Source organism: Anabrus simplex, chromosome 9, assembly GCF_040414725.1.
Source record: "Anabrus simplex isolate iqAnaSimp1 chromosome 9, ASM4041472v1, whole genome shotgun sequence".
NCBI lineage: Eukaryota > Metazoa > Arthropoda > Insecta > Orthoptera > Tettigoniidae > Anabrus > Anabrus simplex.
This window is the reverse complement of record NC_090273.1, coordinates 10,604,496-10,632,149: the sequence shown is the minus strand read 5'-3', so window position 1 is coordinate 10,632,149 and position 27,654 is coordinate 10,604,496. Positions and strand designations below refer to the sequence as shown.

The following is a 27,654-nucleotide window of genomic DNA, read 5'->3' as shown; positions in this document are numbered from 1 at the left end:
GCCAGACTCTTCACTTTCATCTAACCCATCCGACCTCTCTTGGTCAACTCTTGTTCTTTTCCGACCCTGACAGTGTTAGGTTTGTGAATCCTAGAGCGTCTTTCATTTTCATGCCCTTTGTGGCCCTTGTGTTTCTTTGGCCGATATCTTCATTTTTTGGAATGTCTGATCCATTCCATTCTTTTTTCTCTGATTAGTTTTATATAGAGGACGGTTGCCTTATTGTATTTCCTCTTTAAACAGTAATCACCACCACTCACATCCCTGTTTCCCCTCTGTCTTCCTGTCTGCGATCAGTCGTATTGGGCTGTATTTGTCATTTTAAAAGACACGAGCAGAATAGGCTGCCTTTCTACATTTTACTAGGTTTAAGAATACACATGATTTTTCCTGCAGAATGAAAATGCCACATTGGTGATGATATGTGCCCATGGGATCTCTGCACTACATCCACATTGCAGTCAGTTCGTTGATAATTTTGTTAGTCTCCATATTTTGACACTGTAAAGCATCACGAGTGACACACAAAACAGGAGTTTGATATAATGAGTGTAAACTTATTTTGTGATGGATGCAAAGCACTTTTGAGAGATCTGGGATTTCTGTCCATTTCTAAGACTGTGTTTCTTTGGTTGTTGCTCTTCTAGGTCTGATCCAAGTGACAGCTTTCTTTCTGAAGAGGAGCACCAAAAGGTGTGCGCTAAGCTACAAGAACTACTGACCTCAGTGTGCGATTTTGCCCATGAGCGTGTGGCGCAGCTTGTATCTGCTCAAGATAGGAACCAAGTGTCACAGTCACAGGTTAGCATGTGTTAGATTAAACATACTATAATATTGTAGCTGTAATGCTTGGTTATCATGAAAATCAGTGCAAAGTGAGTCCTTCTTCTAAGTTGTTACTATGGATAGTGAGCCGAACATGCCCTCAGACACTCGCGGCACTAAAAGCCATACGCCATTTAATTTCACTGTGGATGGTGATTTTTCACTACAGTTGAATTACGGAAAATGTTTATAAAGGCTTGTCAGAATTCCACCTCAAGGCCGAAAAATTCTTCGTAACGCTGGCTGTGTAAGCCTCAACTGGTATATATCCACCGTAGGAGTTTATGGAATTTATGGAATACTGTGAAGCTGTGGTCAGATATGCAAGTGTATAATAAAGAGGAACATAAGACTTAAGGAACTCAGCTGACACAGCTGCCTAGGACCGGCAGTGAGGTCGTCTGTTGCCAAGCATTCTTTCTTTGACAGCCATGACATAGTGTGGGAACACAGACATTCCGCAGTACATTATCATGCCCAGATGCAGTGGAAAGCAATAGAAATATTCAAATGTGCACACTATTTCATTTGGAAAAAAGAATGTGGTAACAAAGCCTGGATTCCAGTACTGAGGAACACAGAAATCAAAATACTTAGAGCACCCCTCCTATGATAAAGGCCGCTTAGAAAAGTGAGCGGCTTTCAGAGTATATATATACGGGGAGCGAGTTGGCCTCAGTCCACTGGCTGACCTTCAGAAAGCTCAGACCCTTGAGAATGTCGAACACAGTCTTTGGTGCTCTCCATGCTTAAATTGCGGCTGCTTCTCATACAGTACACAGTGCAAAGAGGAGCAGGAGCCCGTATTCAGACACGAGGTACACATTTTGAACATTTCTTATCGGATGTCGGCTGTTCCAGCAGTTTTCTGTGCAACTCACGACACATGTTAACAAATGTAACGGTAAGATGAGCTAGAGTGCACTATGATAACTGCGTAATTATGTACTTCGGAACCCTTGTTATTATAGTCTTTTATTCTTCTTTCCATGTGAGGAATTCATTCCTGAAGTTTTAGCCAGGTGGTTTCATTACACTCTGTAAGCTCACATTTGGAAGTTGATTTGTTCAAGCCCCAAGGTCTGCAGACCTGAAGATGTTGTCTGCAGTTGGTTCGACTGAAAACTTAAAACTCACATTTGTGTGTATATTTCACTTCCTTTCTTTTTTCAGTCAAGATCTACATTTTCATTCAAGTGTAGCTTGAGAGGATATATTACATCTGGAACAAATGAACACCCTGAATTATTTTAGGTACTAGTCCTAATGTTGAAAACTTGTAGGCCCTATATATGCAATAATCTTACATTAAGTGAAATTGAAAGGAGTCTACCTTTTCAGTACAAATCAATATATTGTTATAAGATAATTACAACCCTAATACCAGGTGGGCAAAATAAAACTCTGTGTATTGGCTTGTTAATTTCCAATTTTTTTAAAAATATTTCTTTTGTAATTATTGTCATTGTCTCCAAGCAGTTCGATATTGAAACAGGATATTTAAAGTTAAAAACTTCATGATTGTTCCGTATTGAATAGAGAAAATAAGATGTACACTATTATAGGGAAGGATCCACCTTTCAATACTCCGTAGTAAAAAGTCTACGGAGTATTGAAAGGTGGATCCTTCCCTATAATATTGTACATCTTATTGAAACAGGAGTCAGACAGGGGTGATGGACTGTCGCCAATTCTTTTCAACTATGTGTTGGAGAAGATTATCTGGGACTGGGACAAAGAACTGGACAGAAAAGGACTACTGAACCAAGTATACATTGGAGGATCAAAAAGTGGTGTCATGTTTAATTGCTTTACCTTTGCTGATGACCTCGCGCTGCTATCTAGGAATACTGACACAGCAATAGAACAGCTGAATGTACTAAAACTACAGGCAGAAAAAGCAGGACTACAGATTTCTTTCAAAACTAAATATATAACAAACATCAAAATACCCCCTCGGTGCCTGAAGACAGAACCCTGTAAAATAGAAAGATTTGATAGCTTTAAGTATCTGGGTGAAATAGTGCAATTGAAAACTAATGAAAGAGAAGCAAACAACACCAGATGGGAGAAGATGGCTGTGGATTTTTGTAGGATATATCCTATATACAAGAAGAAAACCATCTCCAGGCGAGCTAAACTGAGGCACTACAATACAGTGATTAAAACGGAATGTCTTTATGCTAGTGAATGCCTCCAAATGACAGGGAAAGCGGGACTGAGAGAAGCTGAGAAATTCGAAAGAAAGATCCTTTGCAAAATAATGGGTCTAAAGATTGTGGACGGAGAGTACAGGTTACGAGGAAGGGAAGAACTTTACCATGACAATGAAAGGCTAACGGAGTCCATGAGAAAACGGAGACTTAAATTCTATGGGCATTTATTTAGAATGGATGAGAAGAGACTAACGAAAAGGATTTTCACAATACTAGACAGCAGACCTAAAGTGTTAGACAAATGGTTCAGGGAGGTGAGAAAGAATCTCAAACAGGTGGGACTAAATTCAGAAGACATCTCAAACCGAACAAAGTTCAGGTCAGTGATCGACAAATTTCAGGAATTCCATGATGAACCAAAACTTAACTGTGGGTGGTGGAAGGAAGGAGACGGGCTGCCAGAGGAAGGATGCTAAAGTTTTGGGCTGTGAAGGAGGCTTCCAGAAACATGTAACTGTTACCTGATGTGGTATCTAACGGCCGTAAACTAAAATATAATATATTATTTATTTATTTATTTATTTATTTATTTATTTATTTATTTATTTATTTATTTATCTATTTATTTATTTATTTATTTATTTATTTATTTATTTATTTATTTATTTATTTTCCTTAAGGTCATCTGTTGTAGCTTGGAGTTCTTTAATCATAATCATTTTCATTTCCAGCTTCCCAGGTCGGGTTGTGAGTCAAGGACCTTCATCGCTGCCTGTCTCTCCACCACTCTTCTCCTTTTTTAAGTAATCTTCTGGTTTTCCTCCCCTCTTCACTATGCACTCCCACACTGAATCTGTTTACCTCTTTCCTGTTAACTTCTCTGAAAAAGCTTTTTTTTGGCACACTCACTTCTCCCATTTTCATCATATGCCCATACCACTTAAGCTTTGTTATTTCTATCCTGTCTTGAAATTTCAAGATTCCTATTCTTTTCCTTATCTCTTCATTTTTAATTCTGTCCTTTCTGGTCTTGCGCTCGGTTCCTCTTAGGAATTTCATCTCCGCTGCCTGTTTTCTACTCTCCTCTTGTTTTGTTGTAGTCCACGATCCAGCTGCGTAGGTTAGTGTGGGTTCATAATAGGTTGAATATAATACTTTCTTACATTTCTTCGGGACATCTTGGTTCCACAAAATACCCCTTACACTCTGCTAGAAGCTGTTTGCTGCTTGTATTCTTTTCCCAGTTTCCTCGGTTATCTTTCCATCTTCTGTGATCACACTTCCCAAGTACTTGAAACTTTTAACCACTTGCGAATTTCTTTCTTCAGATCCTTTTGAAACTTTTCCCTTATTTTTTTTCTTTTTTAACTTCCATCCCTTTTCTTTCCCTTTTTTCTGTTAACTTCTCATCTACCAGTTCACTGTATTTAATATTTACCAATCCTGAGAAGTATTCTTCCCACCTTTTTAGTATGTCATCTCTTTGCGTCAATATCTGTCCCGTTTCAGTTTTTATTTTTACAAATTTTGTATCTTCCCTATTTCATAAACTATTCTTCACTAAACCATACAAAACCTTTTTCTTCCCTTTATATCCTCCTGTAAAGTTTCTGTGAAACTTCTGTTTGTCTTCTTGTACTATTTTCTTATGTACCTTTTTGGCTTCTTTATATTTCTTCCAATTCTCTGTACTATTGCTGCCTATCCACTTCCTCCAAGCCATCCTCCTTTACTCTGCTGTTCCACTAAGGAGTCTCCTTTTCCTTTTTCCTCCCTGATCGTCCTCCACAGGTGTTTACTGCACACTTTATAAAACCATTTCTGAAACATGTCCATTCCTCTTTCACACTGTTTTTTCTTCAGATTCTCTTGAAACTTTTCCCTTATTTTTTTCCCTTTTAACTTCCATCCCTTTATTTTTCTTTCCCTTTTTTTCTATTAAGTTTGTTATTTTACCAAGTCTTAATTTGGCTGCCACCACTCTATGGTCTCCTTCCAAATCTGCTCTTGGCATTGCTGTCACATCTTCCAATTGTCTACAGTTTTCCTTCTCCCCCCAGAATAAGATCAATCATTGTCTTTGTCTTTCTGTCCCCCCAACTATATTTAGTTAATTTTTTGTGAGTTCTTTTTTCTAAACCACATATTGCCAACAATTAATCCATTCCTTCTACAAAAATCTATTACCAAATCTCTTTCTTCATATTGGTTTCCATAACTATAGGAGCCAATTATCTCTTCTTTTCTCTGTCTGTCTGTTCCAACATGTGCATTCGTGTATCCCATTATTATAATCTCTTTGTCTTGAATACAACTTTCCAGTTCTTCTAGAAACTCTTCTAAACATTCATCTGCATTCCCCGATTTGGGTGCATAAACCTGTATAAAATCCTTATTTCCACTCTCAAGTCCAAGTCTAACTTTAATTATCCTTTCACTGATCTGGTCAATTTTGTCTACATGTTGTGCTAGGTCTTCTCTCAATAAAACACCAACACTATTTGTTGCCATCTTTCCTCCACTCCAATATAATCTATACCTTTTCTTCAATTCTTTTTCACCTTTTCCGTTCCATTTTGTCTCACTCATTCCCATCATTGCTATGTCTTCTTCATATACTGTATCAGTTCTTCTATCTTGCCATTCAAAGTCATGACATTGATGATACCAATTCTTGTGATGTCTGGTAGCCCACTTCTCACAGTTCCCCCAGAGCACCGGGAACTGCGCGTCACTTCAGTGTGACGCCCTAGCTTTTTTCGAGGCCTTGATTCACTTGCACTCATTTTTTAGGCTGTTTGTACGATGGGTTCGCCACTCCCAAAGGCATTTTATTACCTTCTGCCAGGTTCAAATTAGGCCACCCCTAACATGGAGTCAGGCGCCTTTTGCAGCCGCTCCTCTGGAGTACAGACGCTATGGGTTTGCCATTCCGCCATCTCCACCATACCAAAGTCCATCTTCTCTGCTGTAGATGCCGTTGAGGTCTTCACTCGTAACCCTGAGCTGGGACCCATACCAGATGTTACACACCGGGTGATTGTGCTCTGAGAGTCACATAGGCAAGGGCACCACTCCCTGGGTAGAGCTGCCTCCGAAGAGGGTCCCTCCCTACCTGCTACCTGTGCTTGGAGTTCTTTAATATCATCTTTATTTCCATAATCCACTCAATCTTGGTCTTCTATTCCATAATTTTTCAATTGTTTTTCTGCTTATTCTGGTGTCAGGTGTTCTGGTAAGATGTCCAAAGAATGTTATGTGATTTTTCCTAATCATTCTCAATACCAATTCAATTTCCATATAAGCTGTTTCATTTGATGCTATTCTCCATTGTCCATTAGCTTGATATTGTTTATTTATGCATTTTCTAGTTATTCTTCTTTCTGTCTTAAGTATTTTGTCTATTTTAGCTGTATTAATGGTTTTAAAAATGTTTTGACTAGCATAAAATATTGCAGGCTGTGTGACTGTTTTATAATGTCTTCATTTTCTTGCCATCGATAATAAGCTTTTTTTTGTTTTGGTTGTATGTAATATAATTTGCTTTGTTCGCTTTATTTATTCTCTTATGCTAAGCTGGCTTCTCATTAAGATTATAAGTTATAATTTCTCGTAAATATCAACAATTTTGATTTCTTGTCCATAAATTGTTATCAATCAATCAATCAGTCAGTCACTACTGATCTGCATTTAGGGTAGTCGCCCAGGTGGCAGATTCCCTATCTGTTGTTTTCCTAGCCTTTTCTTAAATGATCGCAAAGAAATTGGAAAATTATTGAACATTTCCCTTGGTAAGTTATTTCAATCCCTAACTCCCCTTCCTATAAATGAATATTTGCCCCAATTTGTCCTCTTGAATTCCAACTTTATCTTCATATTGTGATCTTTCCTACTTTTATTGTGGTAGATCAGTAGATCGGTAAATATGATCTCAGTTTTTCCAAAGGATATTCTAAAACCTATTTTTGTGTTGGTGGTTGTCATACTGATGAATGGCCTATCTTAGATTATTTGCAGCATTCAATCATGTGTGAATTGTCATAAAATTTTAGTTAGACTGCCCTATTTTCTGACGCGAAACAATGCAATTAATGAATAGCCTTGTTGCAATTCTGGAACAAATTCTGAAATTTTTCCTGTTATCTGAATGCTTGGAGAGTAGTAGTGGTATGTCTACCAAATTTCATTGCATTTGGACAATTAGTTTTTTAGGTAAAATTTGTTTTTATAATCCAAATTTTCAGCATTTTTCTACATTGTCTGTCTTCCCACACCAACATTTCATTGTGTTTGTCTTCCTTTTCATGTTCTGTCATGTTCTCATGTGTTTGTTACTTTCCATTACAACAATTATGATGTTGAAATCTTATCCTAGAAGCAAATAAAATATGGGCCAATAAATCACTTTCAATTCATCAAGACATCCGTTGAATTGCATCAGCCCGATTCCTCTGCTCCTGGTTCAAAAGCTTATGAAAGAAAATTACTCTGGTTTGCGAACCTGGAATGAAGATTAGCATGCAGAGGCCACAGGTGAATGGAGATGACAGTCCCCGTCCGGATTTCATCTTCTGCAGAATGTATCGGTCCCACTAGACAGCATGTGCATTGGCCTTGGAAGAAGTGGCTCAGCTATGCGTTCTTGGTGCCTACAGCCATCTGCAAGCTGTGATTTGAGGAAAGAATTCCAGATACTGCGACACATCATCTTCTGATACCCACTCGGAGCCTTCTCTGATGACCTTCTGACAGCATCAACAACCAGATGTCCTAGATAAGTTCACTTTTTCACCTGCTAATTTATGTATATACAGTATTTGTTACATTTCTGTTTATATTTTACTTTTTCTTTTCTGTATTCTACATATGTTTCTCCATTTCTGTACTGTGTTTTTCCTTTCATTTCTTTATATATATGGTATTTATTTTGTTTTGTAAATTATAATTTGTATTTTCATCACGTCCTTTCTTCCTCAATTTGTATGTGGCTTAACTTGTACCATAATCTAAATAAATAAATTATGATGTATTTCTTATAGTCTAGTTTCATTTTAAATTGTTTTAGCCCCCTCTGTTGATGGAGAAGGCCACTGCCAGTGAAGTGTGCGAGCTCTCAAAGGTGATCGATGCCTTCACAGAGCAGTGTGAACGTGTTTGTGGTAGAACGAGCACAGCCCTTAAGTCTGCATTCAAAGTCCAGGTTGGTACCTCTCTGTTCTAGCCGTATGTTGAATGTCTGCCAAAATGTGCTTTAAAAAAAGAAAACCAAAGTTCCGTTGCTCTCCTGATTTAAACATTTATACTTCCTCATCATCTCAATTTGTGCTTCCTGGAATAGATACTTATGCAATGTTCCCTAGTAGTTTTTGTCCAGGGCTCATTTCATGTTTTTTCTATCCATATCTTTCAAAATTGTCTATTGGAGAAATCAATGCAGTATTTCTATGAAAACTGTCCATTATAGTCTTCATAGTTAAAAACTTTTAGACCTGTCAAACAAAAGCAAATATGGCAATATTAGTTATTGCTACCATGTGTATAATGGCATATGGTGTCAATCCAACTGTAAAATTGAATTTGAACCTTTTGGCACTATTAGAATAGTTACGGATTGTTTATATTTTGCAGTTCATTATACATTGTTTTCTTGCCCATTTTCGCACCAGGCTGTACCTTTATTAAGGCCACGGCCTGTACCATCCCAATCCTCGCATTTTCCCATCCTTACATTGTCGAAAACCTTGGCTGTGTTAGTACAGTGTAAAACCACTAGAAAAAACATGTTTTTAAATATCAATCTTGCAATGTTTCTCTAAATTAAAAAAGAATATCAGGTATGTTGCTCTGGACCAGGATATTATTAGTCAAAATATATAGTTAATGTGTTGTGATTGGAAAAATAATGATGAATTAATAACAATGTATGGTTTGTCATCAAACAAACTCAAATTCATGCATAGCTTTACTATCACTGAAAGTGTTCATATGATGCGCTGGATGAGGAACTTGAAATATAAATAAACAAAATTATGATGCCAAGTATTACAGGCTTCTTAATATTATGCTGACTCTTTGAACGTACAGTTTACTTTGTCACTCAGAGAAAAAGTGCCATATTTCTCCAGATCCAATGTGATGCTAAATGCAAGGCGAACCCCACTTTTTCCTTCCAAAAATTAAAACAGGTTTCAAAAGTGCTTTGTAAAATCATATGAATGTCTTTTTTGTACAGTACACATTTTTAGACTATCTTTTTCTTTGCACCAAACACTGACTTTATTTATGCCATTTTTTTTTTTTTGTGCGGTTGCGCCATTATTCTTTTTTTTTGGCATGTTTAATAACCATTAACGTAAAATTGGTACCATAATATTAAAGAGAACCCGTTGAAAACTTGCTGGCATAATATGTTCTACGCAGCTCTATACAATATGACGATGCATCACGAAAATATTTCTGCTGTCTATAAAACTTAATTTTACTAAGCGTCAGATACATTAGACGCATTATAACTGTGCCACTGAGTACCCGTGGCCTTTCTAGGAATTTGAAGCTCGCATGTTTTGATGCCATTCTGCAGATTTGTAGAGGCTAATAAAATGTCATTCTCTCTTCACTATTTCCATCCAGCAACATTACACAGAGGCACTGTACAACCCGGTTGCCGCAGCTAGCGATGTATAATAAAGTGAGCATTGATTGTCAGCGAGTTTTGTGTGTGCGCGTGCGTGGGTGACAAGAAGCAGCGTGGTTACCGTGGTAGCTGCCAGTGGTGTTAGTTACTGTTAGGTCGCGAATGCAAGACGACCCTTGAATGAGAAAAAAGTTGTCTTGGATTCAGAGAATATAGTGTGGAAAATTTTACTAGGAACTAGTTATACAAGAAGTTCTTACTGAATGTCATTGAACAGATTAAATACTACCATCCTAATGTATGTGATGAATTTATTCATCTTTTATCTTTAACCTATCAAGCAGTCACTTAACTGGCCTAGTTTCTGGACTCCAAGCAGTATTTAAATTGACTAACAGAATTAAACTCTGGCACTTCACAAAATGTTGCTTCTTTCAGAAACTATACAAGTTAATGACAAAAAATTTTCAGATGGACTTACCAGTGGTGTCTTGAATGTCCCTGGGTCTGAATAGTGGATACTTGTAGACAACTCACAGAGTTTGTTCATTTTTATTTCAAACTTCGAGGCTTTCAGAGGAATATACTGTTTTAGGCTTAACCGACCTTTCCAAAAGTCAAAGATTCATTAATTATGATGTTTGGTGATGGAAGGTAGGCAGACTGAAATTTTGTGCTCATTATTTGGAGAATGTTTCAAATTTTGAATAATTTTGGAGACGCTGTATAATTTTCAGCACCACATAAATTTTGTTGCTCCCAGTTCCTGACGTGTACCTTGGCTTCCCAGACACTTGCCTGTCAGCTTTGCTCAGCATATCTGTTCATGTCTTCTGCTATGATATTTATAACCTCCTCATCAAAGAACAATAAAACCTTATCTAAACACCTTCTGTAGCCCCAATTGTCCAGTAAAAGTAATTTTTTGAAAGTCATACACTTGTGCCAAATGCTTTGAATGTCACTATATGCAGATGTATATTACAATGACACATTCCCTGTCTTCTTCTTTTTCTTTAAAAGGCAAAAATTCTTCTTGGGCATAATCTACATTGCTTTCTGCACTATTAGAATCGCTAGCAGAGCTGCTTACGTTATTTTCTCAATCTCCCAATGGACCATTTTCAATTTCAGAATACAAAGGACCATTCGAAGGCTCAGTCATTTTTCACGGTGTCTGTATGTTCCCTGACATTATTTACATTCGTCCTTTGACTATATCATTGTCAAAAGTTGAAATTCTTAACACAGATGGCAGTTAAGACTTAAGTGATGCATAAAAGTTTCAAGTTATGAAATATTTATTGTGAAATACAAGAGAACTGGAAGATCAAGGCTTCTAGGACTCATTGGTTATACACTGTTTTTGCATATGCTCATACAGGCCATACAAATACTTTTCTCTTAGTACTGTACGAAGAGTATATAATTATATGCTGGGCATTGCCACAGTGGCTTTTAAATGTGGGTGTATATATGAGTATGTACAAGCAACCTCAGAGGTAAAAAGAGAGACAAACTAGTGAATAAAATAAAAATATTCCAGGTTTTCTATGGGAATCAGCATCTACAGTATATCATAAAAAAATCACTTTCCTTCCTGTTAAAATTGATATAGCTAAGAGAAACTATTTTTATGAATTTACTTGATGCTGTATCAGAGTATTCCATTAGGCTTTTAGCTGTATCTATGTATCTGGTAAATACTTGTTTTAGTAAGGGGTGAGGTATTCCTTTATGGGTTAAAAAATTGCACTGTTCAATTTGTTTTTCTTTATCTAGAATAGAATACTCGGATCAACCAAACCTGGGGAGGGAGTATTGTACTCCATTATGATTTGGGACATGCATATATAACATTAAACATTTACAATTAAATATGTTTCATCTCTTTCTAGATTGTATTTTGATTTGTTTTTCATCTTTTCAGATTATTTGTTTATTTTGTCCTAGACGTAAAGCTCGTTATCTGCATGTTTCTTACTCTCCCTAAGTTGTATTAGTTCTTATATTGTCTACCTTTTGAATGAATAGAATAACTGGAAGAACGCCTGAGTGCCTATATTTAATTCACATGTAGTTTAATAGTTAACTTGAGTAAAAAAAAAATAGCAATCCTACAGTACCGGTACAACAATTTATCTATTGTTACTTACACCTACACATAATTATGTATCTTCTCCTTACTTATTTTCTCTTTTTTCATCCTCTTTTAATTTCTTTTCCCATATTCCTCTATTCCATTCTCTGTCTATTAATTTAGCAATGGTGAAAAATTCATGTTCATTATCAATTTTACTTACAAAATCCTTTCCATCTATTTATTTCTCTCTTACCTTTCTTGTTTCTTTACAGTCTTATAGTAAGTGAGCAACTTCCGTGTCCTTATTGCATAAAATGCAGAGATTTTCCTCTTTTTTTTTTTTTTTTCTTTTTTTTTTTTTTCTTAGAGCTTTATTCTTATATACTCCCATCAGTCACTAAATTATCCCTCTCATTTCCCTTTTTGTTAACATTTCAGTCCTTAACACATTCGCATCCTATTTAAATACCGTAACAGTTCACTGAGAAAACACATTTAAATCCTGTATTACGGCAGTCATCTGCACAGTAACTTTTTCTTAAGTTATCACTAACCCCGCTGTATTCACTAAACGTATGTACTACAGGGATATTGTCACTTTTTGTCCAGTTCCAGTCATTCAAGTTAGTCTGCGCCGAGGTACGAACTCGTTTCGAAAGACTTGGCCCACCGTTATTTGTATCACTTTTTGTGTCATCAGCTCTATTACACGCATCACTCGAACTCGAACTAAGACCTTCAGGGTCTATTTCGTCATCACAAACATCACTGTCTTCATTATCACTCTCTAAAAAACAATTTAGCTTTCGTATTCCATTTTCATCAACACGTCTGCTTGACACCATGATTGCAACTGCCGTGAGCAAAATAAGGTGAACTCTCGTTCTAGAAATGTGTAATAACCTGAGTGCGGAGCACGGGGAATAACCGAAGCCACATGTCTAAACTTCAGCTCAGAACGCATACAAGTGGCATCTGTGAGTTAGTAACTGAAGTACATGTATTGATATACAGCAGTGCATCACCGCAAGCTCAGCTCATCATTGGATTCATTTGCTGCGAATAACTTTTGCGAGCTAGGATTGTCAAATGATGCGATTTGGTTAATGTCATATTTTCCCTTATTTTACAAAATTCAACCAGTGTTCTCTTCCTCTTACAGTCAGACCTTATTGTTTGTCTTTCAATATCCTTCACTTTTTTTTTGTTGGTTTGTTTGTTTTACATCGCACCGACACAGACAGGTCTTATGGCGACGATGGGCTAGGAAACACTTAGGAGTGGGAAGGAAGCGACCGTGGCCTTAATGAAAGTACAGCCTGGTGTGAAGATGGGAAACCACGGAAAACCATCTTCAGGGCTGCCGACATGGGGGCTCAAACCCACTATTGCCCGGGTGCAAGCTCACAGCTGCGTGCCCCTACCCGCGCGGCCAACTTACCCGGTCTTTCACTCTTTGAACCACTGTTTTACATCTTTATATATATATATATATATAAAATATACTTTTTTCTTTAATCCGGTGAAGAAAAACCAATGCTACTGTTTCAAAACATATACAGTAGAACCCCCTTTTAACGAATCTCGGAGGGATTTGATATTTCTTCCATAAAAGGGGGTTTGAAGAAAATAGGCCATATGTTTCAAGAAATAATAATACATTTATGCCTTTAACTAATGTAATGACAAGAAATAGGTAATAAATGAACATATTAATACTAAAAACTCAAATTAACACTCAAATTAACACAAGAATAAAAAACAGCACACCTAACAAATTCCTTAGTGGACCATTGGGAGCACAACCTGCATCAAGGAAAAGAGAAATAGGTATTACTGACTTGCTCTTGTACATTGTTGGAATAGAGGCCTAACATGATTTTAAAGTCATTTGTGCAAAATAGATCATGAGAACTGTGAGAATAAGCACTTTCTGAAATAGTCCAGTACAGTAGTTTGCTTCCTCTTGCCTAGATGTCTCGTGGAAAGAAGTTTTCCTCAATATGGTTGAGGTCTTCATCAGCAGTGAAGGAGGACAAATACCAGTGGACAATATTTATTTCCTCCACTGCTGCACCAAAAGTTGGTTCTGCTGGATCCTCCTCTTCTTTCTCTTCAGTACTTTGTCTTTTAGCATCATCACAAATGCATACCTGCCAAGTATTCTGGTTTTTCCGTAAAATATACGGATTTTGAGTGTGTTTTACCGTTGTATGGATGAACAATGTTATAGTCCGGATTTTGAATATCTGTGCTTGTTTTCGCTTTCTGCGGTCAAATCATATTTGTTTGACTCTCAGTAGCAGCTGGAAATACAACATGCAGTGTTTGGAATTTGATGGGTAAATATATCGATAATTATATTCACTGAGATGTTCCCAAACAAGTAGCAGGCTGTGAATTTATATATAACAACTTGAGTAACTGCATCGTGCTTCATAGCAGCTGAAAGGCTTTGTTTGTGTGTGGGAGTGAGTAACATTAGTAGTAGTTCTGAAACTCGTGGAATTGTGTGACGAATTTGTAAGCGATTTAGTATTTTTAGTGGTGTTCATAATGGGTTCAACTAAGAAATGATATTATCAATCTTTTAAGGAGGCATATTCTGCTGAATTTCCTTGTTTTATACGATCATCGAAAGGCAAAACATTCCCATTCTATTCCATGTGCTCGTGTAATATGTTTCTCACGGAGGAAGAACAGAATTAGTAAATCACATTAAATCTGTTCTCCAATACAAAATTTAAGGATGGCAGTCAGAAAATTAATTTGTTTTTTACCTCTGCTGGAGCCGACCTTGATATAGTAAGAGCGGAATGCTCGTTCACTTCATTTTTAATTGAACACAATATCCCGTTAGCTGCTGCCGATCATGCTGGATCCAAAAGATGGAAACTATTTATTGCTATAGCTTTCAGCAGACAAATTTCACTCATGATGGTACATACAAATTGTCCCTTTTCAGCCACATATTCACATATCCTGTTTTTTGATTTCTGAAAACTGTGCTTTTTGTCCATAAAATGCCTTGCAGTTACTGTGTGTCTGTTCAAGACAAGATTTATTTTTTCTCCAATCATGTACTGCAACTCTTGTCCACATCATACTTTTGCGCTATTACCAATACACTCTCTCTTCAATAATGTGTAAAGCTTTTCTTTAGCCAACCTGTACCCAGAACTCCTAAACATGTGTTATGACTTGAACTAACACCACAGAAATGTTATACATACTTCTCACTTGTGGCAAGAACAAAGTTGCCAACATGATGGGTGGTAACGTACCACCTTTCAGATATCTGTATGTCAGGAGCACTGAACCAGCCTTGACGCAAATAATACTCACAACCCAACTTTTCGCTAGCAAATTTTGAAAAAAGTATAGGGTGATTATTTGCGTATGTGTAGTAATTAAGAAACTATTGTATAATTAACATGAAATTTTGCTTGGTAGTGTATTTTATATGATCTAGGCTCCTTTCTTTGAGAGGAGTATTTCAACTATTAATAAATGATTGATAATGCAAAAAATGAGAAAACTGATAAGAAAAGTAAGAGTCAAGGAAAGAAACTGTTTATGAAGGAATATCTCGGAGAAATTAGTGAAAGAACCATATAAATTGTGCAGCCTCATTTAACTACAAGAAATTAATGTTTAACTCGGCCTGACATTTCATGAATGATACTGAACGTGTGTTAAATATCAAGCAGAGTGGCTATGCTCTGGCTTTGCAGCCAAGCTCCACATTCGGGAGGCAAGTGGGTTCTAAAACCTGTCCTGAGAATGGTTTTCAGTGGCTTTCCATCTTCACTTCCAGGCAAGTGCGGGACCCTTCCACCTCCTTATCCAGCTTCATTCACAATCATTCGTTTCATCTTCATCAGCTCAGGGCATCCGGCTGTAAAGACATGCCATGTAAATTCATGTGTCCTCCTCCCCGACCCTGCATAAGAAACAGAACTAATGGTTATACATGTATACGTACTGACTATAGGGATGTTAAATGTGCAGAAGTTTGTTGTACTGTGGTAGAATTTTTAATTGCTGATCTTCAACATTTGAATTTTTAAATTGAAGGTACTGAAAGATATACATGTTCCTTAGCAGTTGTGCCCTATAGAATCGTACAGCTTCCATGTTTTCGTGTTTCCTCTTCTACTGTGTGCATAATTAGTCATCTTCATTTTCCAGGCAAGCAGATTTGTGCAACGTTTCCATCAAGACCGTAAGAACAAATTGAATCTCATTCTGGATAGTGAGAGATGGAAACAGGCTGAAGTACCTGCGGAGTTCCAGGATCTTGTGAATCACATCACAGAGACAGGTAGTGTTCTTTTACTCGCTACAAAAGTATTTTGTAGAGGAAGAGAAAACAGTTAGGAATACAGTGAAACCTCGATTATCCGTTCCCAGAACCTACATTTTCCCGGATTATTCATTTAAATTGCGTGGTCCCGTGACCATCCTAATTAAATTATGTTGTAAAAATCCTGCATTATCCGTTCCTCGAAGAAACAATTTCCCGGATCAGCCGTCCAGAAATTTCAGTCCTGTCAACACTAAATCCTCGATCAAGTGTTTATCAAGAAACTGTATCTCACGAAAGGATGGCTACAGCGTACTTATGGATTTTGGTATTTACGTCCTGTCATTGCAATAATTAGAACAAGTACAGTACTGTATAGTACTGGAAAACCAATCGGTGGTGAACGTGCTTAAGGGACCATCTTAGCATCGCATTCCAGTGGTATTTTTTAGAGAATCCTCGAAAATCATAAAGCAATTAAAAGATATTAGAGTCATTCCGTATTGACGGTTTTCACTTTACAAAGGTAAAAAGATGAGTGTATCCTCCTAATTCAATACATCATATATTCCATCATTAGACGGAGTAAACAAATTCAGACATGTTTCGGCTCCTTTGAGCAATCTTCATTTTAAAGGAGGGGGGGGGGGGGGAGGAGGGGGGGTGAAATAATATTACATAATACAAGCTAAAAATGCCAAAAAAACATAATGAAGGAATAAATGAAAAAACAAAAGAGAGCCTAGACGGAAACAAAATTAGCACAATATACAATATTTACATCATCATGTGGAGCAAAAAACAACTCACTGCAACAAAATTCAGTGAAACGGGGGTTAATACAGAACATAATTGAAACTAAAAACTGTGTTAACCTAAGAAGAAAAGAAATGAAAACAAATTATAGTGAACAATAAATGCACATAGTGAGGTTGCGGACCTCTTAGTTCACAAAATATTGGTTTTGTAACAATACAAAACAGGTTGAAATTCCTGTCGAAAATTCAGGCAGAAAGTCTGTCTTAGTAGAAATCCATCACATCAAATCCCCTGCCCTTAATAGCCAATTCGATAGATCCCAATCACCTTCAGAATCTTAAGTAGCTTGGTCCAATCAGCATTATCGAATGCCACGTACGTGGGCTTATCCTTCTTGATTCAATCCTTTAAGATCAGACGTAAAGTCAGGTTTTCTTCACGTGTTCCTACATTTGATCTTCTCCCAACTCAGCTTCAACTTGTTTTTCCATTCTTCTGTAAATAATACGTGTTAAAATTTTGCAGGCATGAGATACTAAGCTAATGGTGCAGGTAGTTTTCACACCTGTCAGCACCGGCTTTCTTGAGAATAGGTATAACAACATTCTGCCGAAAATCGGATGGGACTTCTCCTGTCTCGTACATCTTACACACTACATGGAATAACCTTGTCATGCTGGTTTCTCCTAAGGCAGTCAGTAATTCAAATGGAATGTCATCAATTCCAGGTGCCTTGTTCCTATTTAGGTCACTCACAGCTCTGTCAAACTCCGACCTCAAAATTGGGTCCAGCATCAACAGCCTCTTCTTGTTCCAGAACCAAATTATCTACATCTTTACCATGATACAACTGTTAGATATGTTCCTGCCATCTTTCTGCTTTGTCTTCTTTCCCTAGAAGTGGCTTTCCACCTGAGCTCTTAATATTCATACACCTAGATTTCCTTTCTCCAAAGGTTTCCTTGATTTTCCTGTATGCAGCATCTACCTTTCCTAGGACCATGCAACCTTCAACATCCTTGCACTTCTCCTTCAGCCATTCTTCCTTAGCTACCTTGCACTTTCTAACTACTTGATTCTTTAATCGCCTGTATTCTTTTCTGCCCTCTTCATTTCTAGAATTCTTGTATGTTCGTCATTCATCAATCAGGTCTAGGATCTCCTGAGTTATCCACTGATTCTTAGTTGATCTTTTCTTCCTTCCTAACATTTCTTCAGCAGCCCTACTGACTTCATTTTTCATGATTATCCACTCTTCCTCTATTGTGTTTCCTTCAGCCTTTTCATTTAGCCCTTCTGCAGCATCTTCCTTGAAACAATCCCTCGCACTTTTTCAACTTGTTTAGATCCCATCTTTTTGCACTCTTTCCTTTCTTCAATTTCTTCAACTTCAGATGGCATTTCATGACCAACAAGTTGTGGTCAGAGTCCACGCCTGCTCCTGGGAAAGTTTTGCAATCCAACACCTGGTTTCTGAATCTCTGCTGAATCATAATGAAGTCTATTTGATACCTTACCGTGTCTCCAGGTCTCGTCCACGTATACAGCCATCGTTTGTGGTGTTAGAACCAAGTATTGCCTAGGACTAAATTATGATCGGTGCAGAATTCAACGTCCTCTTTTGTTCCTTTGTCCCAATCCGAATTCTCCTACTGTATTACCCTTTCTTCCTTGGCCTACCACTGCATTCCAGTCTCCCATCAAAATTATATTCTCGTCACTTTTTACATATTGTATTAATCTTCTATCTCTTCATATATTCTTTCAATTTCCTCATCATTTGATGAACAAGTAGGCATATAGACCTGCACTATTGTGGTGGGCATTGGTTTGGTGTCTATCTTGACGACAATAATTCTTTCACTATGCTGATCATAGTAGCTTACCCGCTACCCTATTTTCTTATTCATTATTAAACCAACTCCTGCATTACCCTTGTTTGATTTTGTGTTGATAATTCGGTAGTCGCCTGACCAAAAATTCTGTTCTTCTTGCCAACGTACTTCACTTATACCAACTGCATCTAATTTTAGTCTATCCATCTCTCTTTTCAGATTCTCTAACCTACCACAGCAATTCAAACTTCTAACTTTCCACACTCCGACTCGTAGAATGTCGGTATCCATCTTCCTGATGATCGCCCCCTCTCGTGTAGTCCCCACCCAGAGATCCAAATGGGGGATTAGTTTACCTCCAGAATATTTTACCCAGGAGGAAGCCATCATCAGTACAGAGAGAGCTGCATGTCCTCGGGAGTTAGTTACGGCTGTAGTTTCCCCGTTGCTTTCGGCCGTGTAGCAGTATCAACAGATCTAATCCATGTTGAGTGTTATTACAAGGCCATATCAGTCAATATTCTAGACTGCCGCCCTTGCAACTACTGAAAGGCTGCTACCGCCCTTTCGATGAACCAATCCTTAGTCTGGTCTCTCAACAGATACCCATCCGATATGGTTGCACCTGCAGCTCGGCTATCTGCTTCATTGGGACTCGCAAGCCTCCCCACCGCAGCAAGGTCACATGGTTACAAGTAACTATTCTCATTTTGGTTCCGTATTGAAGTTGATGTATATCTCAAATATTATTATAATATTTATAGATCCACCTGTTCAATACAATACAATACAATACTTGTATAGTTACTTGTAACTTAGTAGCCAACCAGGCAAAATTCAAATTAAATAGGTTTATCGATCTTAAAATTAAAATATGCAAGTTGTCTAAAGACATAACATTTTAAAAACAATGTTTAAAACTAAAATTGATCTCAAAATTTTTGAAACCTACACAAAGAAAAAACTTAACCGTTTCCAGTATGAACAAAGTCCAAAACAAAGTGAATGTAATATGGTTAAGGAATGAAATTAGGTCACTATAAAGAAGAAATCCCAATTAAACTTACAACTATATAAAATTTATTTAACAGTAGCTCAGGCATTACCCCATTAGAATGGAACTCTTTACAAAATGATGGTTTTACTGGACAAGAAGCAGACTACATTAGATAAGAAATTATCACATTTAAAAGAATCTCAAACACAGTCCATTGTACAGAATGCAGATAAACAAACAAAGAACAAGTCCTTCAAATGTCAACACACCTACAATTGTTAATTTAACCAACATGCAGTTTTCTGGAATAGAAACGGAACTCCTGAATAAGGATCCAAAGTATAACTGGCCTAGTGAAAAAAGGGACTTGGATATTATTACCACAGTGGCTGAGGTGTCCGCCTCCGTAGCGCAACGGTTAGTGTTATTCGCTGCCGTCCTCAGGGGCCCGGGTTCGATTCCCGGTACTGCCAGGAATTTAAAACTGGCAGGAGGGCTGGTATGTGGTTGACATGGTACATGCAGCTCACCTCCAATGGGGGTGTGCCTGAAAAGAGCTGCACCACCTCAGGATGAGGACACGAGTTTACTTTACTTTAGTGGCTGAGGTAGAGGCTATTAAAAAAAAAAATTGCATTGTATTGAACAGGTGGATCTATAAATATTATAATAATATTTGAGATAAAGGTCACATGATTTGCAGGGAAGGGTTTTAGCTTGTATTATGTAATATTATTTCAACCCCCCCCCCCCCCCTTTTTCACGAGCCAAAACGTCTGAATTTGATTACTCCTTCTAATGATGGAATATAATATGATGTATTGAATTAGGAGGATACACTCATTTTTTCACCTTTGTAAAGTGAAATCATACAGCAGTCGAAAGGAGGCAGAGTGCATTTTGACAGCTACACTTGAAGATGAAACGAGTTTCATCCAATGTTCGTACTTGTAAAACGTCTCCATTTTGTCCAGGATTAGATGTTTGTTTTTACATTTTTTTTCGGTTGTAACGCCGAACAGGTTTCCGGCACTTCCCTATGGCACTGAGTAGTCCCTGGGCTTTCAGGCAGGAATCGAAACTACTCCTTAACACAAATCTAGTATTTTAATATTATCGTATATGATTATGTTAATAAGACCAGAACAGATGTTGCACCTTCCATAGACCTACATAAAGCCATGGGAGGTCTTAGGATTACCTATTACAATTTTGGTCCTAATATAAGACAGGGAATTTTACGTTTTTGTGTTAAAATGGCATAAAAACCACAGTCGTTTTATTTGTGCATGTTACATTTAATAAGTTTATAATTTTTCAGTCGTACTGACTTGTGCAGTGAGCACGCTTTCTAGCTGAGCTCAGGGTCAGAATAACTGTGATTTCTGAAGTTGTAATTATAATTTTTCTCTTTCCAAATTGATTGTGATTAGTGACGGGCAGGATTGAATATAATGCATTTGAAAACTTTTGAGAATCGATACATTCTAAGACATATTCTTGAGTTCAACATAACTTTTAAAAGTCGATGTAGGCATAATTTGCGCAGTACAGGATTTCGAGAAACTATGTTCAGTATACTGGTGACCAAATTGCAATGGAAGATTAAGAAAAGAAGGGATTTCATCATTATGTATGGTTTTCACAATTATAAAGAATGGGTACCTTCCACCTAATCAATACTTTATTATATCTCATTACTATACAGTACCGGTTTCGACCTTCACAGAGGTCATCCTCAGCTGGTCATAAGATCGAAAGTTAACTTAACATATACTTTAAAAACATTGCTAAATCTAATGAAGAATGTCCTATGATATTAAAATATACAATGATATTAAGTGTCCTCTGCTTTTAAAAACAAGCGTCTATGTTTATGTGACATGTATATGCTACTTAAAATTCTGATGTACTGTTGGTGAGTAACACATAATTTGTTAAAATACAATTTCTATAAGTTAAAATGTTCATAGTATTCTTCAGGTACACGTTGGAGTTTAATTAATGTTGGTAAATCGTTGCATACGTTCATGGGTATGTTTGTACCAAGCATTCTAGGGCGTCGTGCACAACGTGCTCCCTAACAGTACACATCGACTAGTCAACAGCACTATATTACTGGCATGTCCAACAACACAACTACAAAGAGGGAGCATCTGCACCTATTTAGTATCATATAACGAGATTAGTATTAAAGAAACTAATTACACACTACAATATTTCGATGTAAATCATTCAACATCACAACTGCATGAATGCACAAGATGGACAATTCACATCATTGAATATTCTATAACGCTTGGTACAAACTATCAAGAACAACTCGTTACACCCTGAGGCACAGAAAAGATCAGCATATTATAGTTACGTTAACAGAGCGTTTAGTATTCCTTTATCCAAATCTGAAAGGAATAAAGAACTGTTGTTTATCCGACAACAAGCCCTCTTGAATGGTTTCAACAATAACATGATTGATAAAATAATTAATAAATTTTCGGAGAAGCAGCAATCCAAATTAGCAATCGAACCTAGTAAAACTGAAAAATACATCAAGTTCACATATAATAATCCAAACATACACGTAATAACAAATTTATTTAAGAGAAAAAATTTCAAAATTGCATTTTCCACCAATAACAACATGAAACATAGTATTTTCAACCATGATACAATAAATCTCTCGGAAAAAGATAATTTTTTTGATTTGGGAATATATAAACTCACATGCTTTGAATGCAAGAATACATACATAGGACAATCTGGCCGCAATTTTTAAGTTAGATATTTGGAACATGTGAATGCTGAAGAACATAGAAGATCCTCAGCTATGGGATCACACATGACTGTCACAGGTCATAAATTTACCAACATAGAACAAGATCTGACCATCATAAAGAAATTAAAGAAGGGCAGCTTAATGAACACATATGAAGATCTATACATTCATCTAGACCAACTTATAAAGAAAAATGATAACCTTAATGAGGCTGTAGAATATAAGAATCCTTTATATTATCAAGTTCTAGTATATTTGAAAATGCTTGAGAAAAATCACGAAAAAAGAATTGGAATTTCTCCACATACAGATAGCCCTACAACTTATTCCTCCTCAATTGAAGCTATAGGTGACAGCAAGGAGGTTCTTGACACACCTATATCCCCTGCTCCTCCACCTCCTCAGGTGCAAGAGCAAGGAAGAACACATCATCAATATTACACCAGACACAAGACTGTGAAAGAATGACAGGAGTTACTGCACCAAAGGAAAGCAGGCTTAATAAGAATTGACAACTAGGAATTAGTTATATTTTCATCTGCATTAATAATAAGAGCCACATTGTGATATCTGGATTTCTTCATTTTGACAGTTACTTATAACTTGTATAATTTTTAATTTATAAATTGACCTTTTTTCATGAATTATTAAGAAAAGAATATTCATTTAGGACATATTCTCTATGGAATATTGTTCAAGTGTTTCCTGGACAACTACTTTCAATTCTAGAAATAATTTATATATTTTCTCTTGAGTTTTTGTTTGTTTTAATGTTGTCAATCTTATGTCAATTTTAAGAACACTTCCTCTTAAGCATTACTTTGTCAATTTATATATTTTTCATCTAAACAGGGTTATGTGGCTGAAGATGTTGATAATACACGAAACATGTACCACTTTTAACCATTAAATTGCCTTAAGCAATCATTGTATCGACTAGGTGGAAAATAATAAATACTTAATTGTGAATCTGTTGAAGTGTGATATGGACCATGAAGCTGATTTTATGTAACACTACTATTTTGTCGGAAATCACCCAGAGCAAATCAAGCTGCTTTTCTTTGGACTTTTTTTCCAGTTCTCAAATAAAGTAATCCTTGTGAGAGTCCCATACTCTAGTTGGAGTTTTACCAGAGACTTATGTGCCCTCTCCTTTGCATCCTTACTACAACTCCTCAATACCCTCATAACCATTTGCAGAGATATATCGCTGAAACGGGTAAATATACTTACCTAGTTAGGAAGATGAATCACTACAGAAAGCAAAAGTTCAGCCGGTATAAAGAGTAGAATTGCACAGGTGAAGGTAGCCTTTTTATAAGAATCTAGTCATATGGAATATTGGTGCAAGCAATAGGAGACTTGTGGAGGCATTTGAGTTGTAGTGCTGGAGGAGGATGAAAGATTGTGGACTGCTAGAATGACAGATGAGAAGATTCTCTGAAGAATAAGCGAAAGATGATCTCTGCTGGCAACAGTAAGGAAGCGCTGAGATTAGTTAATTGGCCAAGCTCAGTAGTTTTTATAATAAGCATCATGGAAAGAATGATAGATGTCGGGAGAGACAGATCAGCATGCTCGTATGAAGGAATGAAGAGACTAACAGGGAGGAGTTGAGTAGAGAAGAATTGCTGCCAACTCAGGAGAACATATTTGAAAATGTCTTGTAATGTCAGATCTAGATCTTAAAGCATTCCATACTTCATTCAAAATTTCAAAGAAGTCTTCTCTCTTCTATATTTGAATTTACTAGTTTTGTAAGAATTATGTCTACCCTTTTGCTGGTATATTAAACTATAAACTGCACTTTTGTAAGAAAGATGATAATGATGATACCTGTAATGTAGTCTAATTTCTTTTTATTTCCCAGGTAACTTTTCTCTGGAAAAACGAGATGCTGAAGGAGATAGTGGGTCTCGGCGGCCAGCCAGCTTCCTCTTCGTCGGCGAGGAGAAGTATGCTGTTGTTGGGTAAGCGGCTCTCTTTTCAGTAGTTTTTAATGATTTTGTTATAATAAAGATCCAATTACCAGGCATAAGCATATATTATATTCTTTAGAGCTCAGATTTCTGACACTTGTAGACACTACCTTTCTAGACAAGCATTTCGTAGCTAATTCAAAAAGCTATGCACAGCCAATGCGATAAATGGGCAAAAGCTACTGAGCCAGGAATCAGTTTGATTAAATAATAGTAACATTATTGGCTTTATGCCCAACTAACTACTTATATGATTTTCAGAGATGCCTATCTGCCAGAATTTGAGTTCTTTTACATGCCAGTAAATCTTCCAACAGGAGGCTGACGTATTTGAGCACCTTCAAGTACTACCGAACTGAGCCAGGATCGAACCTGCCAAGTTGGGGTTGGAAGGTTAGTGCCTCAACTGTCTGAGCCACTCGGCCTGGCAGGTTGCTTAAAGAATTGAGTCCAATATAAATAAGTGAACATTGCCTTCTAAAATATTGGCACTTTGACTGTTCATACCAGACAATTGGCTGATGCAGATATTGCTTGTATCTAAGAAACCTTGTGGATGGGACGGACATCCCGGTATATAGGAAAGAGATACAAGCTCATTCACCACATGTTAACCTACAACCAAGGAATTGCATGAGTGAAGAGCAGCTGTCCACTGCTACTCTGATCGATTAATATCAGACATCATGAATACTGCAACTCGCTGTCTCCCTATCCCTTCTGCTTATGCTCCGCAGACTGGCTGTGGTGAAGCAGACAAAGATATTCTCTGGAACAAATTTCTGGACACCATAGGAATATGCAGTGAAGAAGACTTGTTGTTCTTATGTGGTGACGTCAATGTGCATGTTGCAAGCACTAATGATGGATACACCGAGGGAGTTGGCCGTGAGGTTAGGGTTGCGTACCTGTGAGCTTGCATTCAGGAGATGGTGAGTTTGAATCGCACTGTCGACAGCCCTGAAGAAGGTTTTCTGTTGTTTTCCCATTTTCATACCAGGCAAATGCTGGGACCGTACCTCAATTAAGGCCACAGTCATTGCCTCCCCAATTCTAGCACTTTCCCTTCCTTCCATCGCCGAAAATGTTTGATGTGTTAGTGTTACGTTAAACCACTAGCAAAAAAATATAAGATAGTGTCACGAGTATGGAACTTGAAATGCAGATAGATGTCAAGTTCTTGATTTTGTAGATCCAAATGATCTACCCATTGGCAATACATTCTTTAGGAAACAATTTCAATCTCATCACATACCCAGTGGTGGCCACGAAAGCCAGATTAATTTTATCTGGACTCAAAAGAGAGATTTCTCAATTGTAACTAGCACCAAAGTGATACGGGTGGTTGGGCACGTCTGAGTTTGATTATTGAGAACATGTTAAGAGAGCAATAAGAAGAAGAAGAAGAAGAAGAAGAAACAGTTATAATAGCAAGCATATGCATTGCAAGATAATAACGCCAGAGGGTTCCGGGAATGTAGATAATGGCAACGATAAATGTAGTTACAGGAAGTAGTAATTTAGTGTGTGGCTATTTCTAGCCAGGTGCAACCCTTGTAAGGCATACTCTCCGATGAGGGTGGGTGGTATCTACCATGTGTAGGTAACCTCATGTTATTGTGGTGGTGAATAGTGTTGTTAGTGGTGTGTGAGTTGCAGGGATGTTGGGGACAGCACAAACACCCAACCCCCGAGCCATTGGAATTAACCAATGAAGGTTAAAATCCCCGACCCGGCCGGGAATCGAACCCGGGACCCTCTGTACCAAAGGTCAGTATGCTTACCGTTCATCCAACAAGTCAGACATTTAAAGGATGTGATAGTTTCAGTAATAACAATTACTTTTACTTCAATAAATATACTGTGTACATTTCTGCCCAGTGGGGGAAAACAATTGCAGGAATAATTTCCAATGCGAGTTTAAGATAAGTTACACAAAAATATTAGCCCAAGATGGTGAGGTGATTACATTACAAAAAAAGGGGGTGATGAAAACAACTTCAGTACAGGCAGTTGAACTAGGCCCATACATGTATATACAGTAGAAATCCGCTATAGCGAGTACGGCATATAACGAGAACCCCATTATACCGACAGTATTTTGCTGTCCCTTCAAAATTCCTATATTAAACTGTGTATTATCCTTGGGTTATAGCGAGAGCCCTATCACTGATGCATCCGTTATTACGAGCGATTAAGCGCGCATTATTTTTTCCGTTATCGATATTTATGCACCCAGCAATTATGTTGCATGCAATCGATTATCTTCGGTATCGCTTCCTCGCTATGTTCACTAGCGAGTTCTCTCGTCGTCATTCGAAGGCGATGTTGGAGTATGTTAGTAATACCCCTCGACTGCTGTTCCGTAGAGAAAATTTGAAATGAAGGAGAACATATTTTCGTAATAAATGAGTAAATAACGTATCCGATAACAGTTCTTAACTCATTAAAAATGAAGGTTGACTAAACGATCGCTTAATTTAAATGCTAAATACTGCAATTAAGTAAAAATGGGATGCGCCTCGAGATATGGCAGAGTGAATAATTGATTTTCTCGCGTCTGGATAAATTACGAAAATGTTATTTTCATGTAAATGTATAGTGAGCAGCTTATCATTTCTCTACTGGCGCTTGAAGTATGTTTTCATCATATGTATAGTAGGGTTAAGTTAGGATTGGTGACGCTGTTTAAATAAGGAAATTGAAACGTTTACCACAAAATGCGATCGATCATCTTTGGTACGGTATAGTTTTCTCACTATGTGCATTTGTGAGCTCTGTCGTCGACATTCAAAGGCGATGTTGAAGTCGATTAGTAATACCCAACAACTGCTATTCTCTAAAGAAAATAACAAGTTTTCGAAATAAATGCGTGAATAACGTGGTTGATAGCAGTTAACTCGTTCAAAATAACAGCTGATGTAAACGATCTCTTAATTTCAATATGGAAAAAATGATTTTCATTACTTGTAATAACCTAGGTTTACCACGCACGTGTTATGAAAAGATATTTCAAGCTACCTGTAGAATAATAAAGCTGTGTTTACACTAAGCGCAATTCCTCGCAAAATAATTTTGCGAGGGAATTACGCCTAGTGTAGACGCTCCCTCACCCCTGAGTAATTGGGGAGTAAGGGCCCTCGCTGCGAGCCGGAGGTCAGTCGGTTTTTGTCCGCGCATCAAAGGGTTTCGCTCGTCGAATTTCTTTCAGTGTAAACCTGATCCCCGTAGTTGCGTGAGGGATGAATCAAGAACAGTGCTTGCAGCTCATCGAGCTCTACCAAAATAAGAGATTTTATGTGGA

The 27,654-nt window shown here is 37.4% G+C and overlaps 1 protein-coding gene across 1 annotated transcript in view; it reads left to right on the top strand.

The window, feature by feature from the left end:
• The window catches only part of scat (VPS54 subunit of GARP complex scat), a 112,467-nt gene that overhangs the window by 68,411 nt on the left and 16,402 nt on the right, over nt 1-27,654 (top strand). Inside the window, exons 13-16 of the mRNA XM_067153860.2 lie at nt 648-801; nt 8,047-8,181; nt 15,890-16,022; nt 24,242-24,341. Of these exons, the coding sequence (XP_067009961.2) occupies nt 648-801; nt 8,047-8,181; nt 15,890-16,022; nt 24,242-24,341 (522 nt within the window). The remainder of the gene's footprint in view (nt 1-647; nt 802-8,046; nt 8,182-15,889; nt 16,023-24,241; nt 24,342-27,654) is intronic.